Below are 18,639 nucleotides of genomic sequence, written 5' to 3' on the forward strand. Positions count from 1 at the left end.
TGTCCAATTTTTCTGCCTCATTTCATTCTGTCATATGGACTTTCGATAGAGATATTTTAACACACATTACACAGTCATGGTCCACTGTTGTCAGCATTAGGAAACACATTCTGGTAATACCTTGCAGCCACATGCTGGAGGCACATAGCTGAGACTCTGGGTAATCCTCAACAACGAGATTTGAAAAGGGATGTAATTGAAATGTATTTTAAATATTTTGTAACCTATATGCTTTAGTAAACTAAGTTGGGTTTACACTTATTATGTGTGAACTATGGTTGTGAAGGTTAAAGTGTACCCACATGAACGTCTGGGGAAACCTGCATTGGCTAGAAAAGTCTTCTTCTATGCTCCCCTTTGATACTGGTTTTATTTTATGGCATGGAACCCAACCTACCTTGACTTCTAGATTAAACACTGTTCCCTGCAATTTAGCACCTTTACCCACCACTCCCTACCCAATAAATGCTTTTATTTCTCATTTATCCACTGGTATTGGATATGGGGATGGTAGGTAGGCTTTGCAAGAAGAAGCACCAATGGCTTGTCTTTACCTTATCAGGTAATCCATTCAAAACATTGGTTTGTCTGACAGGTTTGCTGTTCCTTTTAAGCTATCATATAGGCATCTAATAGAGACATCTTGACGCAGATTACACAGCCATGGTTCACTGTTGTCACTATTAAGAAACCCACTCTGAGAAAATGCCTTGATGCCATGCACTGGAGGGCATGTAGACATGCTGAGGCTCCAGGAAATCATCAGAATTTAACTAGGAATAAAAAATTGAAATTGCTTTAGAAAACTAAGTTGGGTTTATACCTATTATACATTTCAATATATCATATATATGTTTTAAGTGATGTGAAATTGTTTATAGACTTATGTTGGTTATAAATGTTAAAGGGGACCCACACGAAAGTCTTGAGAAACCCGTATTAGCCAAAAATACTTCTTCTGATCCTGGTTTTACTTTATGGCATGGAAACAGAACTTCCCTGACATCTGGACTAAACCCTGTTTCCTGCATTTTAGCACCTTCCACCTACTATCCAATAAATGCTCCCATTTGTTATGCACTTGTATTGGGTATGGATATAGTGGGTAGGCTCTGCAAGAAGAGGGACCTATTGGTTGCCTCTACCTTAGCAGCCAGTTAATATAAAACAATGGTTTGTGCTTTAGGTCTGCTTTACCTTTTCCCCATGTGCAAACATTTATTGGGGAAATATATCAGTTGTTACATTAGTGGATTGCAGCAGTTTCTCATTTGACAATCATATCCTGCTTCTTCTCAACTTAAGATGAGAAGATCAGATGATTTAAGTTGAAATGGACCTCAAAAACGGTAGCAACAAGCTGACATAAAGAGTTTCGTCAACGTGAGAGGAAATAGTGGAAGTTCACTGGCAGTTTCTGTGTAAACAATTGTTGGCGGAACTTTTACTATCTGCGTGTTTTCCAGATAGAACGAGAGGGCAGCTTCCTCTTTCCATCAACTTTTTTTTATTTTTAGGATGGTTGGTATTTTTTAATCAAGAAAAAGTTGAAATGTTTTACAAAAAGATGAAATTTCATATGGTTGGCCTAAAGATTTGCTGACACATCACTTAACCTTTGCTCTTGTGGGGTTTGCTGGGTCGTCCGTGTTTTCCCAGCACCGCTCAGCTGTGTGGCACCTGCTTGGCCCAGCAGTATCTGTTCTCTCTTATGACAGCTGCCATCAAGCTTCTGCAAAGAATGGCATAGTTTTTCACTGGGAAGTAGTTGGGGGAAGTAGAAATTGGTGAAAGTGTGTTATTTGCCATGAAATTGGCCCTTGACACATGATGCAAAAGTAACATTTTATTTGTCTGTGGCATTTGTCCACCAATATTGACATTCCATTAGATATGTTTGTAAATTGTGGCTTTACCCACCTGTGGCAAGTAAAGTTTAGGGAATTTTAGAATTGGCTGATTTTCAATTTCAGATTCTTGGCTCTGGGAACATGGGAGAAATCAAAACAGATCATTAAAGCTGAGGGGGGGTAAAATATGCAAAAAGAAATTTGCGGAAAACAGCATCATTTTTACCTTTCTGTTGGCGTATTTGTGGAAACATCAATCATACTCTGGGCATTGATTCTGTTTGACATCTCAGACTGGTTTAGTAGTGGGGTCCCTCACTGACTCCTGTTTCCTTTTGTTGGTATATAAAAATATAACCATCATGGGTTTCTGTTCATGCGTTTTTTCTCATAAGACCTTGGACACCACAGGGTTTCCTTCTGATTGGCCCCAGATCAGGGCCAGTCTCGTTATTGCCTCAATAACACATTGGTTGCTATTTTTGTGAACCTTTTATGCACCAATAAAGAATAAAAAAACAAAGAACAAATTTTAAAAAATCAGACCTGTTAACTTTATTCAAAGTGTTGGGCACTGGGTCGTGCAGGTCACTCAGTGCCAGAATTGGTTTACAAGGTGTGCTGGAAGATTCTGTGCTGACCTCTGTATACCAATCACTATCATACAATAAATCTGTTAAAGTTCACCCTAAAGTCACTAAGAATTAAATCAATCAACAACTTCCTCAAATCTGTTCTGACACTTCTGCATTTTTACACTGCTCAGCTTTACAATTCACCTCGTGCCTTGAACCTCCTGACGCACGTTTAAAGGAGAATGTCATAAAGTCTTGTTTACATAAACTGGGAAGATAATCACATTCAGGGTTATCCTTTGTCCAGTTTTAGGGAGATGGAAATATTTTGTCCTGTGTGTTTTTTCATACAGGATATTTGTAGGGTTCCTTGCATGAATTGCCCATTTCAAGCCCCAGTGTAACATTTCAAATATTAAAATTTTTAATAAGAAGTGCCAACATATGATGCAACGTTGTACAATGGAATGCAGATGACAAACCTAGCGTAATACTATTCTATTTATTCCTATATTCCAATTTAGAATGAATATAATACCCATTCCAAACAGTATAAAATTGAATAAAATCTCTACATAATGGACTGTAGCACAGTTTTACTCGTTTTGACATTTTTGTTATTTGATGTGTTTGATGACTTGTTACAGGATGATGTGATGATGCCACAAAGAGTCAGACTGCAGTACGAGGCGGCTGCTCATCTTCCTCAGAATGTGAGTATTGGGGAATTTATTTTTTATAAGTTTGTTTTTGTGTCTGATTATTTAAACTACAATGACGCAGAAATATCCTATCAAGCTATTAATTTCCACTTTATCATGCCTTAAACCCTAATACAACGTAATAAATCATGTCAGTTATTGCAACCTCCTTATTATCCTGGCTGCTTAGGGAAGAAATATAATATTTAGCTGCAATTTTAGTCATATCATTCTGTGTGCACAACTTCCCTTTTTCTATATCTCTAAAGGGCAACAGAAATCTAGGTAGATGAAGTGATAATAAATCTCAGCTTTTTCTGACACGTGTGATCAATTCATGACCCAATGCTGTGTATGAATGAGTAAGAAACAGATCAATGATATTAAAATTTCACCTTTTTAAACTCTACCTCCTTTTTTTGTCATTCTGGCTCCCCAGTCCAAGGATAACCTCTACTCTTCCATCCCCTTACCTCCAGGAGGTCAACCTACTTTAGAATGGAATGCAAATACATCGTCCTCATGTTACTTTATCATTATCCACCTGTAAGTTCTTTATAACGTGACACTCTTCATCACATTGATGTCATTTTACTTCTCTTTTTTCCATAAAATAAATCTGTAAAATAGAACTTAGATTTATCCTCTCCTACTTCTTATACTGCTGTTGATTATTAGGGCTGTACAGCATGTTCAAGAATTAATAGAATATGCAGGATGGAAAAAGTCAGGGTTTGCACATATTGCACACAGTCAATACCTCTGGATCCATGGAGGGTTTTTGCATGCTTATTTTGGGTGAATGTCTGCTGTTTGTGCATTTTGAAATCGGATGCTTATGATGTGTATATTTAATAGATTGAGTGTGTGTGTGTCAAAGCGTACAAGCATGTTTGTGTGATTACTGGCTGATGGAAACCTCTTTGCATCATTTTGGTGTGTCAGTTTGCAGGATGAGCACCACATATGTGTATCGTTTAGGCAAAATCTATGAAACAAAAGCCCCACCAGACTAAAGATGATAATATAAAAGTGATATGCCTAAATGTGATTTTAAATTAAAATTCTGTAAAAATAATAAAGGTAATGGTGACCCTTTTAGCTGAATAATGAAATGCCAATATTTATGGCCAAATAGTGTGAATATTCCTCCTCGACATTTGATAGAAATGCCCCCAGATGTTTCTGCTCCCTCAGAGGTGGTGGCCCTAAATACCTCACAGCATTCCTCTGAGAGCAAGCTTTATCAGTACTGGTCAGACAGAAAAGTGTGCCATAGTACAAGTATTTTTACTAATTCTCGCTAAGTGGAATCTGCATTTGCAGGATGGTTCAGAAGTCACATAGCACACATAGTTTTAAAGTGTTCCTCCCCAGCAGAAATGGTTTCCAGCAAAATCACGGGTTATATTGACAGTGTATATTTACCACTTGTCACATTTTTTTTTCTTTTGTGAATTTGTGTCTCATCTCTAAACAAAAATATGTACTAAGCCAAAAAAGAATGGCAGCTTTTATTTTTTACAATAGCGCAGCGATGTGATTGTGTGTATGATCTGCAGTGACCTTTGTGACTAAAAGTATTTTTACGTAGCTTTTGTACAAAATGCGTATAGGCACGGTATTTTCACTTTCTATCAAAAGTCTTTTGCACGTGTGTACTTAAATGTGTATACAAAACAGTACTTCTGTCTACTACTATCTTTCATCATCAATCAATTCCATCATCAGTCTTATTTTCAAGCCACAGTTAATTGGCTCTCCCTATGGAGCCACCTTTGGCAGGTTCTGATTCCATTCCAATTACTTTAGGGAAGAATGTGATGGCTCCTAATTGGCTTGTGATGAGAATTTTGCTGGTTTGCCTTACTTTGGCTTTTCCCAGCACTATTACTGTCCTCCCCCAGCTCTGTCCATCATTGACCTAAACAGAAACATTCGTGTTACACAGTCACAGTCATAGTCATGTCACTGGGAGACAATTGTCACCTGATAAGAGGATCATCAAAGTATGAATTTGTTGTGATATGCACTCGCTAGCTACTTTTTACACCTGGCTTGTACTGGATTGAACCCAATTGTGCCTTCAAAACTGCCATTGTTCTTTGGGGCATTGATCCAACAAAGTGCAGGAAACATTTATTAGGGATTTTCACATCTTGCTGCGTGTTTTCTAGCAGGAACTAGCCATCAGAAAATAGGGACACTGCAGGCATAAAGGAATGGACATGGTCAGCAACAATACTAAGGTGGGCTGTGAGATTTCAACCATGCTCAATTTGTGCTAAGGGGCCCAAAGTGTGCCATGAAAATTCTCCTCACACCATTACACCACCACCAGCCTGAACAAGTAATACAATACAAGTAATACCTCGCGCGATTCATGCTTTCATGTTGATGCCAAATTCTGACCAAAGCATCTGACTGTCTAATCAGAAATTAGGACTCATCAGACCAGACAATATGTTTCCCAATCTTTTCTTGTCAAATTGTAGCCTCATATGCCTGTTCTTAGTTGGCAGGAGTAACCCCCCATTGTGGTCTCCAGCTGTAGTCCATCTGCTCCAAGGTTGGATGTGTTGCGTATTCAGAGATGTTCTTCTGCAGACCTTGGGGGTCTTACAGTTATTTGAGTTCCTGATGCCTTTCTATCAGCCCGAACCAGCCTTCCATTCTCCTATGACATCAATAAGGCATTATCACCAAGAGAACTGCCGCTCACAAGATAATCTCCCTATTTCAGATCATTCTCTGTAAACCCTAGAGGAGGTTGTGGGTAAAAATCCCAGCAGATTGCCAGTTTCCGAAATATTCAGATCATTCCTCCTGGCACCAACAGCCATGCCATGTGCAAAGTCACTTAAATCGCCTTTCTTCCCCATTCTGATGCCTGGTTTGAACTTCAGTGGGCCATGAACAGTGTCCACATACCTATATATTTATGAACATGCAATCTTGGTTTGTTCAGGTGTCTATATTTAAACCATTGAAGGCAGATGAGTTTGAGTAGGATGGTGGCTGACCCTTTGCAAAGCAATAAAAACTGTTTCCCCAGATTGGTCTGCTGGGGATGTTTTTGGCAGCTCACTGAGGCACAAAGATTTGAGGTCAATCGTCCAGACTAGGTGATAATTAATTTGTAGTAATGAGGTTTATATAGGGGTTCCTTTTACTGGGCAGCTGTGCAGGAAAACTCATTACCACTTTATTTCCTATCAGATTTGTTGCAGAGTACAGGAGGTTATTTATTTTTTGTGTTTATCTCCATGATTTATGCTTTATAGAGATGTCATATAATCAGTCATTATACAGTCATATAATTGGGCTGATATGAGTGAATGACATATATCCCATAAGTTTCCCAGCATTTGGGTGTAATAAATAGTGATTATGTTTGTTTGTTTCAAAACTTCTGTTCCAATATTCCATTCACACCACTTGAATATTGCAAGGCTACATTACTTAACATTGCCACCAAACCAATATGCTTTAACCTTTTCTTTTCTTCTTTCCATCACCCATAAATGCATCTTGGGGTGCTAAAGAATGCAGCTTTTTCCCACATAATTTTTGATTTTGATTGGCAACCCGTTAAATCTAGTCGTCTTGGCTAACTGAAGCCAGAGGAGATTTTAATATTTGAGTTTATACTGTAGGCATTCCGGAGGGTGGCCATTAAAGTTTTCCCTCACGCCTACTCTTTTACCACAGTTTACATCTTCCAAACTTTCCCAGCATTTGGGTGTAATAAATAGTGATTATGTTTGTTCAAAACTTCTGTTCCAATATTCCATTCACACCACCAGAACTTGGCTGGCAGTGTACGAGGCCTCACGATTCGGTGAAAGTTATCCTGCTGGGAAAATAATTTTGGTTGGTGACTTCCAATAGAGACCTGTGAAGCCTGGCACTGTACAGCCAATGCAGGACACATTGTAAATGAGAGTTGTCTGAGGGCCCATTGAGGTGTCTGTTGTCTACTGGGGTTCATTACTGCATAAATTGGAGATACATGGGCTACCAATAAAAGTCAATGGGCTGTATAGTATAAGGACAACTCAATGTTTTCAGCTTTGGCCAACATTTTATTCTTTTCTATGAAATGTGTACCTTTATTGCATATTTATGATAACAGATCTGCTGTCACAAGTGGTTGTCACCTCTTAAAGAAGCCATATCGCTCCATAACAAAATCCCAGTGAAAAGAATTACTTTTATATGTAGTTTGCTCTTTTTTATATAGATTGTTGATAGTTGCTGATATAACACATTGCATTGCTTCTGCACATTTTCCAACAGTTGTTGGAAAAGAAGAAGCATGGACAAGCAACACACAGATATTTAAATGGTATGGTGATACTGTGGGAGATGTTGGCAGATGTTGGTGCTTGTACAGATTATTACAGGTGTATCCAGCGAAAGATAAAAAAAAAAAAAAAAAATACTATGAGAGTATCACAAGACAACGGAATCTTTGTTTCTTTGTATTCCTTTACAGTGCACCTGGAACATTTGGTTCTCTGTACAGATTCCGGAATAGTGTATAACTTCATCTTTCTCACATTTGGTCTGTCTAGTCCGTCATAGTCTGTGTGTGTGTGTCCTGGCCAGGTGCTGGTATTAATGTCCGGTAGATCATGTGGTTCTGGTCAGATCAGCGGGAAACGGCTTGCACCTGTCCTATTGTTTCACTGCTGAAAGTTTACGGTTACCCTAAGATTTACTAACCCTGCAACATCATCCCCACTTTAATGGCCTGCAGTTGTTGGTCGTAACACACATCTGGAAGTGTATATAGTCGTAGAGTAACGGTGAAATATACTGACCGTGGTAACATGCCAATCAATCTGTCCTGCTGGTTTGCTTGGCTCCCAGCATCAAAGAAGCATAAAAGACAATACAGTGTTCCAGGTACAAAAACCATCAATGATAGCAGATAAGAATGAAGCACAATGACCTAGACAATTCATGAATTTCTGGGGTAAAAAGTACTAGTATTCAAAGAGAAACAGGAAGAAATATAAATAACTTACAACATTGTATAAAATATATTTCTATCTATATTAATCATTCACATACAATAATTCTAACAAAGGATATTTGTGGATAATAGGCTACAAATGACCTACATATCTATTCAATCACACACTTGTGGTGTTGCCTGGATAGAACTTTACATTTGCTTATTGTACTCCTTTCCCATAGTTGCTCTTCACAGTAAAAATGTCACCTTTAGCTTTCCAGTGGTAAAACCAGAAGTGCCATTTAAGTCTCACCAGTGTTACTGTATTTGTTGTTTGTTCAGTGTCATTACCAGTGTAACTTTCCTCCAAACTTCTCGGGTTACCAGAAAAAAATCTACTGATTTGGAGTTTTTTTTTTTTAATAGCTGATTATCATTCACAAGGATGCTATCCCTCTTTGTGAATACTGAAACCATACTTGTTCTCAGGGCTAGGTTATGGCATAGCACAGCATGGTTGTCCGAAGTGGAACCTGACCTAGCTTGAAATTTAGATTGCCCAGTACTGATCATAATGAGCTAATCATAATGCCAAGGAAACCACATCCCCGACCTTGTGTCTACAATGTTCCATGTTAATTTTTTGGCCCAAACATGGATTAGTAGTCCACCCAAAATTGCAATTCATCTCAAACTTCCACTCATTGTGTGTTGGAGCAAAACTTGTACGCTTATGTTTGTGTCAGTAAAGTATTGATTGCGTCTCTGCAGATGATTTTTTTTTTTTTACCAACTCTTTGAGTTTTTATTTTGAGTTTAAACAAAACAAATAACTTAAGTGTTTGTAATGTTTACTACACTGTGTTCTATGCGCCTGTGTTAGGAGGGCATCATAACAGGCCACGTTTGCTTTCCTTTTTCAGGTATGACATATTAGACAACTTCATCTGTTCCTGATCTTCCAAACACTGATCTGATACCCTAATATCACATTACAGGACCTAAGGTGTGATAGTTATATATATATATATATACCGTGTTTCCCCGATGATAAGGCAGGGCCATCAAATAAGACAGCCCCCCCTTTTTAGGTAAAAATGAAAAAAGTGATGTGCATTCATGTTATGAAGGGTGATAAAATATATTATGCACAATATCATGACATTTTTGATGTTCACATGATTCTTGCATTTTAATATGTTCTACTTGATATTATGTTCTAATTGAAAATAAGAAAATTGGTATGTACAATTATGATGTTTTCCAAAGCAATGTGTGGTGCAAGCCAATTCCATCCACACAAACCTTTTTAGTAGCTGCAAAGAAGCTAAGGATGATCAGTAGCACTGAGATGTTACAAAGGATTTTCAATTTATGAATGTGTGTGTAAATGACCCGAGGCGCTCCTTTGTTTCAAAGAGTTATGTGGTTTAGTGGGTTTTGGAGGACAGAAAAGAAAAACAATGAAAGTAACGTGAAATTCACCACATTTCTGCAATTGTTCATTCAGTAGACAAAAAGCCCTCCAACCCTTTGTAGTGTGACAACTTGTTCCAATTGCAAGAAAACAGCGGCCAGTTCACTAAATGTTACCTTTATTAATCTTTCTGGTAGAAAGTATTTTTTTAATATATTCATTTATTGCATATATCAGTTGTGTTTATAGCTTGCATGTTATTTTCCTTTTCTTGTGTTGTTCACAGGTTGCAGGCAATTCATTTAAAACCCAAATTAAGTTTCACAACTTTTTAATCCTTCACCCTGCACCCCTTTAAAATATGATTGGTGGCTGTTTTCTGCTTTAAAATACTAAAGCTTTTTCCTCTCCCAGTGCTCAATGTTGGGGAGATGCCAGCTGTAACTTTTTCTGTGATCCCACAGTGTTTCTATATTTAATTCTGCACAAACAAGATGACCTGTGATCACCTTTCTGTGCAGCTGTGATCTCGGGTTGAGTGATGCACAGACAGGGGGTGTGTCCATGACACCCAAGGGTCACATGGAGGAGTCAGATTATGCTGGTTGTCATTAAACCTGAAAGTAGCCAATGACAAAAAAAAAAACACAAAAGTAGTGTAAAGCTTTTTTAAAAGGACAATAGCAAAAAAAAAGTTTTTTTTTCAACAAACTTGGACAGTAGCAGAACCTCACTAGGGGAAATTTTAGAGGGTCTGGGTCTTTCAAGTTTCATTGGTTTTATGTTACAGGGAAAGCATTATTATTTTTTAATCTTGATGGATCCGGTAAGGCTGCTCTTGCACTCTTTGATGGTTATGTAGAATATGAAACAAAATATGTGGCCCCTAAAAAACAAACTACAAAATGAGTCTGATTTATTAAATCTCTTCAAACCTGGAAACAATAGACCATATGGGTGAATCGGGGAGATCTAGCGAACCTGGAATGGATTTCTTTAAAAAAATTTGCCATTAGTTGGAAAATGTTTTCGACCCTGGACCAGATCGGTTCCAAGCTTGCTGTATCACTCAGGTTCTCACATGATAGTCTATCTTCTCCAGTTTTGCAGAGCTTTAATAAATCAGGCCCAAGAAAAGTGCCCAGAATATACTAATGGTTCATATAGTGATAGAACAGCCAACATGTATCGGGGCCAACACACGCCCCCTTCATCAGGACAAAGGTGCAGGAAACCTATAATAAATCCAGCCTGTCTGCTGGTGGGAAAATATGTAAATATAAGAGCAACCTGACATAGACAGGGCCCTGTAGGCTTATGTAGCTGTTTCTATGTTGAGATACTTTTCTTATATACTTATTTGTCCCACAATCAAACACGCTGGATTCATTATAAAATTCTCCAGTAACTTTGCATCCAGGGTCCAAGTTTTTATAACGATTAAAGTGTTGGCCCCCGAAACGCATTAGATGTCTTATGTGATCATAGTATAAACCATTAAAGTTATTTTGGACTCTGACCACTCAGGAGTTTGGCGCTCCTTTTGTGGTCTTAAGGTTTTTACTGCTATCTGGGGCTCCGATATAAAGATTTCCCTAAACTTGCTGTCACATTTTCACCAACATGAAGTGAGGGAAAATTTGCTACAGCAGCACAGACAGAAATACAAATCTGACCCGGGATCCAGCCTTCCTGTAAGAAAAGTATTTCTATTTCTGTGTTGCTGAGAGATATTTTTACTTGTGTATTATTGTGTAAAATTTTGCTAACAGCACACCACTGCCGTCCCAAAATTTTGGGTGAAAAATACTCTTTTATGAATCCCAACCTTATCTTTCACACAATAGGTTTCTAAATTGTTCCTTTGTCTTCCTCTGACTTTTTGTTTTATTATTTTTATTTATCATCTATTTATCAATGTATCATCTTTTTCCCCCTCCCTTTCTTCCCTTCTCTCTATCTCCCTCACCTTCTCACTCTCTCTCCCTTTGTATGTGTTATTCTGTCTCCCACCTCTCTCTCTCTCTCTCTTCTCTCTCTCCCACTCTTTCTTTTTCTTTATCCCCTTCTTTTTCCATCTTTCTCTTCTATCCTCCCGGTCTCTCTTTTCTCTCTCTCTCTCTCTCTCTCTCATTTTGACACTCTCCATCTTCTATCTTTCCTCATTTACAGCCTCTGTTGGGGGACACTCAGTCCGCGTTCAGAGCTTTAACAATGGCGTTTGGATACAACACAAAAGTTAATTTGCTGCAAGGCCACAACTGCGCACTCTAATTACACCGTAGGAATCTTGGCAGAGAGGGAATTGTGTGCGTGGGAATTGGCCCCTAATTGGGTTTGCTGCATTTTAACTCTGCATAAGATGCTCTGTCACGAATTTACAAACTTGGTCATTTGTCAGACTCCTGTTTGGTATTCACCCTCCTTATTGCTAGAGATGCTCCACCCGGACAGTGGAAAAATCCAGTTGTACAATTATCTATCCCCCTTCAGAAACCTCACCATTATTTCTTATTTCATGGGATTTGGAGCAAACACACATATGTTTATCTCCACTAGTTGCGAGATCAATTCCATGGTAATCAATAACACATTAAATATTACTACTGATTCAACGGAACATTACAGAATCTAGTGATACAATCAATTGATTTTCAATTGGCATTTGTAGCAAAGTCAAAGTAATCAAGTCGATGAACATTGATTCAGCTAAACACATATATGATAGCGTTAGACACTTGTTTTTTCCTTTTTGTTTTTGAATAATTAAAATATAATAATGATTATACAGGGTCATTGTGTTGCAAAAAATGTGACTTTTGTGCAAATTGCATTGATTTGAAATTGTGCCTGTGCTGCAGTCTTATCAGTTACGTTGTTCCTGGTTCTATATTAACACTTATGTTATTATGTTATATTGTTATTATGTTATGTTTTAGTAAGCTGTGTTATGGAGGTGGGGAGTGTGGGAAATCAGGCAAGTTTTAGACAAAATGTGCTTCTTGGAAGATATGAAGTCAGGGTCCCAAATACACAGCATTCCAGCTTACTACATTTCTTGCCAGTTGGAGTATCTTTGCCACCCAAAATCCATCCCTATGCTACTGGCAGGTTCACCAGGTGCAAACAAAGAACCAAAAGCATGCAAATAGGCAAACTAAGGGCCATTTCAGACCCCCGGTGAGCCATAGTGTTCTTCCATGGACTCCATATTGGTCCCAGCCATTTCCATCGAAGTGACTTGCCTCAAACGGTACCATTTTTTTTTGGCACACAGCTGCGGCAGTTTACGGCACAGTTTGGTTGATTTGCACCACAGCCACGGGCATGTGGTTGCCCTTAGTGCAGTTTGCTGTGCATGCAGTTGAGGAAAACAGTGAGTTATACACTTTGGGTCTGAAAAGGCCCTAATGCAGCTGCATCTGAGGACTAGTAAACTGCAATGTGACATTTTTGCTCTCAGGTTTAGATATGCATTATGCTGGTCACATCTTCTTTAAACATCTGCTCACCCCGACCCGGACGTATTATCTTTGTGCACAGACAGGCGCATTAGCAATCACAACATTGACTTCTGCTGCCCAGCAAAACTAGTTTGATGGAAAACCTGCAACGACAATAACACGCACCAAGGCTTTCTTCAATAAACACCTCACTGACACTTCTAATCAGAGCATCAGCCACTAGTAATCCCTAACCCAACAAAACGCGCACACCGGTCTGGACGTGCGATTGCGGGGGGCGGTAGCGAGCCCTGATGTCACAATAAAGCGTTGATCTGATGGTGTTTACATTGTGTAAATGTCATTTTGTGTTTTAGACTGCTGTGAGGTGGCTCAGGGAAAGTGTTGTGTAAACATTACAAAGTAGCACTTTGTCATTATTAGAAGGCAGTGCCAAACACGTTGGACATATTTGGACTGCGTGTCACAGCACACTTAGAGCAAATTTCTGCCTTCAATTAAAGCGCATAGAAAGCGTTTTAGGGCTCCTGCACACTATAGGAATGAAGTGCTTTTGAATAAACCCGCAGTCATTGCCGTATGGGCTACAATGCACCATGTTTGGCAGCACATTCATTTGAATAAGTTGCCAAATGCATCATATGGCACACAAATGTAATTTATGATGGATTTTCTTAAAGAGCACCACACAGCCTTGCAGGCAGTGCATTCCTAAGGTGCGTTTCGGGTGTCATTCACATTGAATGGCAACTTGGCACGTGCTGTTAATCTTGCCACATGTACACTACAGTGTTATGGCTAGCAGTCTATTTCTGTCCATTTGTTTTTTGAGATCTACAGAACACTTTCCTTCTTTGTTATGGGGATGAGGAGTGGGGTGTTGTGTAGTCCTGGGGTCACCGCCCTAGTAAGTCAACCTCCTTTTAAATGTTTATGGCACTGTGTACCAGCGACCAAGCAATAGATTTTCACTGACTAATCCTCCAAAAACAATAGGATGCTCATGTCAGAAATGGAGGGGATGACACTATAAACTTGGTTTCTAAAAGCACAAGCTACAGGGCTGCTATTCATGTGTTTTGTCCAATGCTGCTATAAGGGATTTAGGTTCTATTGTGTACTTTCAGGATGAGTTGCTGCACACTGCCTGCAGATACGTAGTTCAGTGATGGCTTTTATAAAACTCATTTATTGTCTGTTGATTAAATGTAAGTATGCGGAATGTGAAATGACTATAGCCTGACCACAGACTATTTCTAAGAAATATAGACTCAATATTTGTTTTTCAAACATCCCCAGCCCGTTATGAACAGGGGACATAATTCATACGGGATTTCCCTTCCTGTAAATTCTTTTAAGTGTGTCAGAATCTTCTCCTCACCTGGGGACATAACAATAGCAATCCCTCTATTTTATCCATACTGTTCTGTGTTGTCTGATGGTTCCAATAGCTCTGGCATTTGTCAGACAGGAAAGGCGTTTTCTGTCCCCGCCTGCCATTATATCCTGAGATCTCCTTCTACGAGATCAATCACAGCTAGCCTGCTGTTTATATATCCACCACACAACATGCCCTCGTGTCTCCCCTTCCTGTCCGTGTGCCGGGCCACCTTCCATGGGAAGTCATTCTCTCCAGGGAGCAGACAGCGAAGGGCAGATAGTCCAGACTGGCAATTAAAAGGGGTTTTTATAAAAATTATTTTACTGTTCGCAAAATAAATATTGATAAATAAATAGTGATGGTGAATCCAATATTTTGCAACAGAAACAGCGGACAAACCCTCCAATGGGGACACTGGTTCAAACAGGCAGGTGTCTTAGAGGGGATTTCCCTTCATTTTCAGGAGACTTTCACTTCCATTTGTGTTTGTTGGGAAGAGAAGAAGTAAATGCAAAGATGGCAAAATCTTACATCGATTACATCGTTTGATGGGGAAAATAAAATCTTTGTCATATGGACCTGTCTTAGCACTGATTAGGGGCATGAAAGACTAGCTCTTGGAACCACAAACATTTTTGTTACCTAACCTAACTTTAAATTTATAGTCTCACAACCATCTGGTTCTGTTGACAGGTCCATTAGCAGGAATGCCCCATTTATGGTCAAAAGATGACAAAACAGAATATTCCTGTTCCATGGACTTGCCAGTTGATCCTGGTGGCATTGAAGCTCTGGGTACAGGAGGGAATTCAGTGGTCAGTTCCTTTTGATGCCAAGACAGCATTCCCTTCCAAAACCACAACAATAACGCCCCCTCCCCTCATTCACATAATACACTGCATCTTTTCTAATTGCAAACCCAAATTCTATGTTTTGGAGCTTGTGTGTGTCAAATGCAATTCCAGGTCAAAAGATGCAGTGCTGCAACTTGGCAGAAAGTTGAAAGCTCACTCAGTTTACTTTATTTTGATTTATCTGTAATACACTACATTAAGATTCTTGAGTTCCTAATTAATATGGAAGGGGTTCTTTTCATTAGGAGCCATGGAAATGTTAAATATACTTCCATAGGAACCGATTCTTGTCAGCTCAGTAGTAGTAGCTTTATTTTAATGTCCCATTTACAAATCAGAAGATGAGGTTGGATTAACACCCAATGGTAAACTGCTGATGTGAACTGGATTTAAATGCACAAAATATAACTTGCAACCAATAATGATAAAAATAGTAGCCTTTGGGGTTGAAAAAAGAAGAAATGGGATCACATGAAAGGGGGTTCATTTGCCTTCCTCCCTATCAACTGTTGGTTTAGGGTTCAGAGGTTGCAAAGTTTTTATTTTTTATGTCATTTTCCAACCCAAACATGTAGTACATGTGGTAGTTGAGATGCTGTAAAGGGTGTGATTACAACTCATGACTTAATCTTGGGAAACACTGTTGGTACATCTGGTCTGTTTTTGGCACAGATTGCCCAATGGTGAGACATCTGTTTACAGTCGCCTATAATGCCTGCCTACATACAGTCAATTTATATATCAAACATTAATTGTATAAAGAGCGAGATAACAGGAAACGGATGCGTCATATAGTGAACATTAAATTTCCTGGCACTGAAAAAAAAAAATGAACCTCTTTTGTGTTCCTTTCCCCTGAGCCGCAGTGGAATCTGGCATGCAACCGACTAGTTTAGCAATAGATATTCTTGTCAGCAAGACACTCAGTTACCAGAACTGTTTGATGCCCATCTGACAACGTGAGCAGCAGAGATAATACCGGCTTTTTTTTTCCTTTCCCCAAAGAGATGAGGGCATAATTTATGCCAACGTCAAGGCAGATCTTCTCCATTACGACAATCGGGCAGCTGTTGCTTTGCAGCAAGCGTTTATTCAAGGAAAATGGTTCAGAAAAGTGACCATTTGCTTGGTTCACAGGGCACTCTACTTAATTTATTAATCACCGTCCCTCTTGCAGAAGTAGTTGTCCTCGCCGAGCAAGAGAAGATCGTGCTTGGCACAGCATCCCAGCCTGGCAGAGTTCCATGCCATCAGCTTAACGTGGTCTGTTCAACCTGAGGTGCAGCTAGGCCCCTATTTGCATGATTCGGCAACTGAAAATGGGCTGTCTTTGCTGGCTATCAGAGCGGAATCCTCCATAATTGAATAATTGTAATGCTGGGCAGATTTTCTTCCTCCTTTAATTAAAGCCAATTAAAATTCTGGAGCATTTCTAGGCAGACTGCTGTGATATTAATTCTTATTCAGAGCAAAACTAATGCAACCTATCTCAGCAGCTTCCATTGTTTTAAAGTCCTCTTTGATGATGTCATTTGGGAGCCATTTTTTCTGTGTTGCTGTTTTTTTCTTTTATACTCTTGCCTAAGTTTTTCAGTTTTGTTTTTTTTTTTCCCGTCTGTTCGCTTTGTTTACTCTTACATAACTATTATAACAGATATAGTGCCAACTACTCCAATGGCATTGTTCAGTCAGTGTAGCAAGAGCGGGTCATATTAATTCCATATGAATTAGAATTGGAATGAAAGGCACATACAGCTGGAGAGGAAATCATAGCAATAAGAAATAATTAGAGATGGATCCTCGCCCTTCCAAACTAACAATCTGGGAGGATTAAGTTTGGGAACACATAGGGGATGGGTAAATTCTATACAAGGCAATAATTTGTGCTTTGTTAGGTTGTGGAGTGGCAATTTATAATAATGATTTGGCTCATTGTAAAACCAATTTCTTCAATCCATCCTATCTGTCTACCATGTTTTTATGTACCTGAGTCACATGAACCTATTGGGGCCATTAGTTGAGATTGGTGATCCACCATTGAAGTTTAGGTACTGGCCTTGTTGCTTCAAGCATCATGAGGCCACTATTTGCTGTCTTCAAAAACTTCAAATCCTTTTTTTTTTTTTTACTTCTTTCAGCCTATTGGAAATATCCATGTCATTATTAAGACACATGAGCTTTTGAAGAAAGTCCTTTCCACACTGTAGCCAAAGAAAATGAAGACATGGATCACGTGTGTCTCATGATGGCAGGTGTTCAGAAAATTGGGACATTCAGTTTAGGCTTTTTGTCAATTACTTAGAAGGGAGTGGGGTTTGGGTTACCCAAGGATCTGTTGCATGGGCATGTTTAAGCTCACCCCAGTAGTTATAAAAGGTACAAAGAGTTCAGCTCTGTATGCAATAACACATCATTAAATATATTTTGAAATGCAAGCACTGTAGGTATTTGAATTCGACTTTGCATTACCTTCTGGCAGCTCCTATATAGCAAAAAGCTTGGGAAGGAGAGCAGCATAAAGAGCAAATCAGTTTGGTCCTCATGCTAACAAGTATGATGCTCATAGGAAGAACACAGTGTAAGAAAAAAGAGCATCAGGGACCTATAACCTCATCACATAATATTCCGTTCTCCTGTTCTGCCAGACAGTACTGGGCTGAGTGACAGAACCGCTTAAATCTCAGTACTGAATGGACTGAAATACTAATCTTTTGGCAAGTAAAACACCTTACATATATGTATTTCATCTGTGTGTTAGCCGTTTGCCTGGAGCTTGGTATTAAAGTGCGGGACAAGCAATTCTTGCTGTCCAGAGCTCTCCACTCTCCCTTGTATTTCCCTGTATGGCCTAAGAAGAGGAATCTGGCTGGAACCTTTTTCCCTCTAATTACCCATAGCTTTAATTGCAGATACTGTTTGTTCTCTTTCTGTGTTACAAAATGAAGAGTTGCCTGTGTTTTATAACCACATGTACGCACTGTGCAATGTTCATCGCCCTCATCCTCCAGTTCAGTTGCCAGACACTCCATTGTTTCTTTAATCGCAGCTTCCCATAAATCTCTCAGGATATTGAGAAATTCATCTGCATTTTCCGTGCCTCTCTCACACACCCCACGGCTGCCATTTCATCCTTTTTCTTGTGTATTCCTTTTCTTCATCCCTGCATGGTATTTTTACGTCTGCTTTCAATTTACATTGCCCAAATCATTAAAATGAGATTTATAGTCCTAAAAAAAGAGGAAGTTGCTTCCATGTTAACAAATATAAAGTAACATTCACAAAAGTTAACGTGGGAATGTTTTCAGGGCACGCAGAAGACGTGGCTGCTAAGCGTGCACGGAATGGCTATTTTTTTTCCATTGCTATAATATTGCTGTAATACGTTATGGAAGGCAATTCATTGAAAGGTTTTGTACTTGATTGCTCTTCTTGCA

At 39.1% G+C, this 18,639-nt stretch overlaps 1 protein-coding gene across 1 annotated transcript in view; it reads left to right on the forward strand.

Annotated features, from left to right (window-relative positions):
- The window catches only part of B3GNTL1 (UDP-GlcNAc:betaGal beta-1,3-N-acetylglucosaminyltransferase like 1), a gene marked incomplete in the record, with an annotated part of 154,634 nt that overhangs the window by 37,381 nt on the left and 98,614 nt on the right, over positions 1-18,639 (forward strand). The window contains 1 exon segment of the mRNA XM_072403592.1: positions 3,073-3,138. Coding sequence (XP_072259693.1) covers positions 3,073-3,138 — 66 coding nt within the window.

Source organism: Pyxicephalus adspersus, chromosome 3, assembly GCF_032062135.1.
Source record: "Pyxicephalus adspersus chromosome 3, UCB_Pads_2.0, whole genome shotgun sequence".
NCBI classification, from domain to species: Eukaryota; Metazoa; Chordata; class Amphibia; order Anura; family Pyxicephalidae; genus Pyxicephalus; species Pyxicephalus adspersus.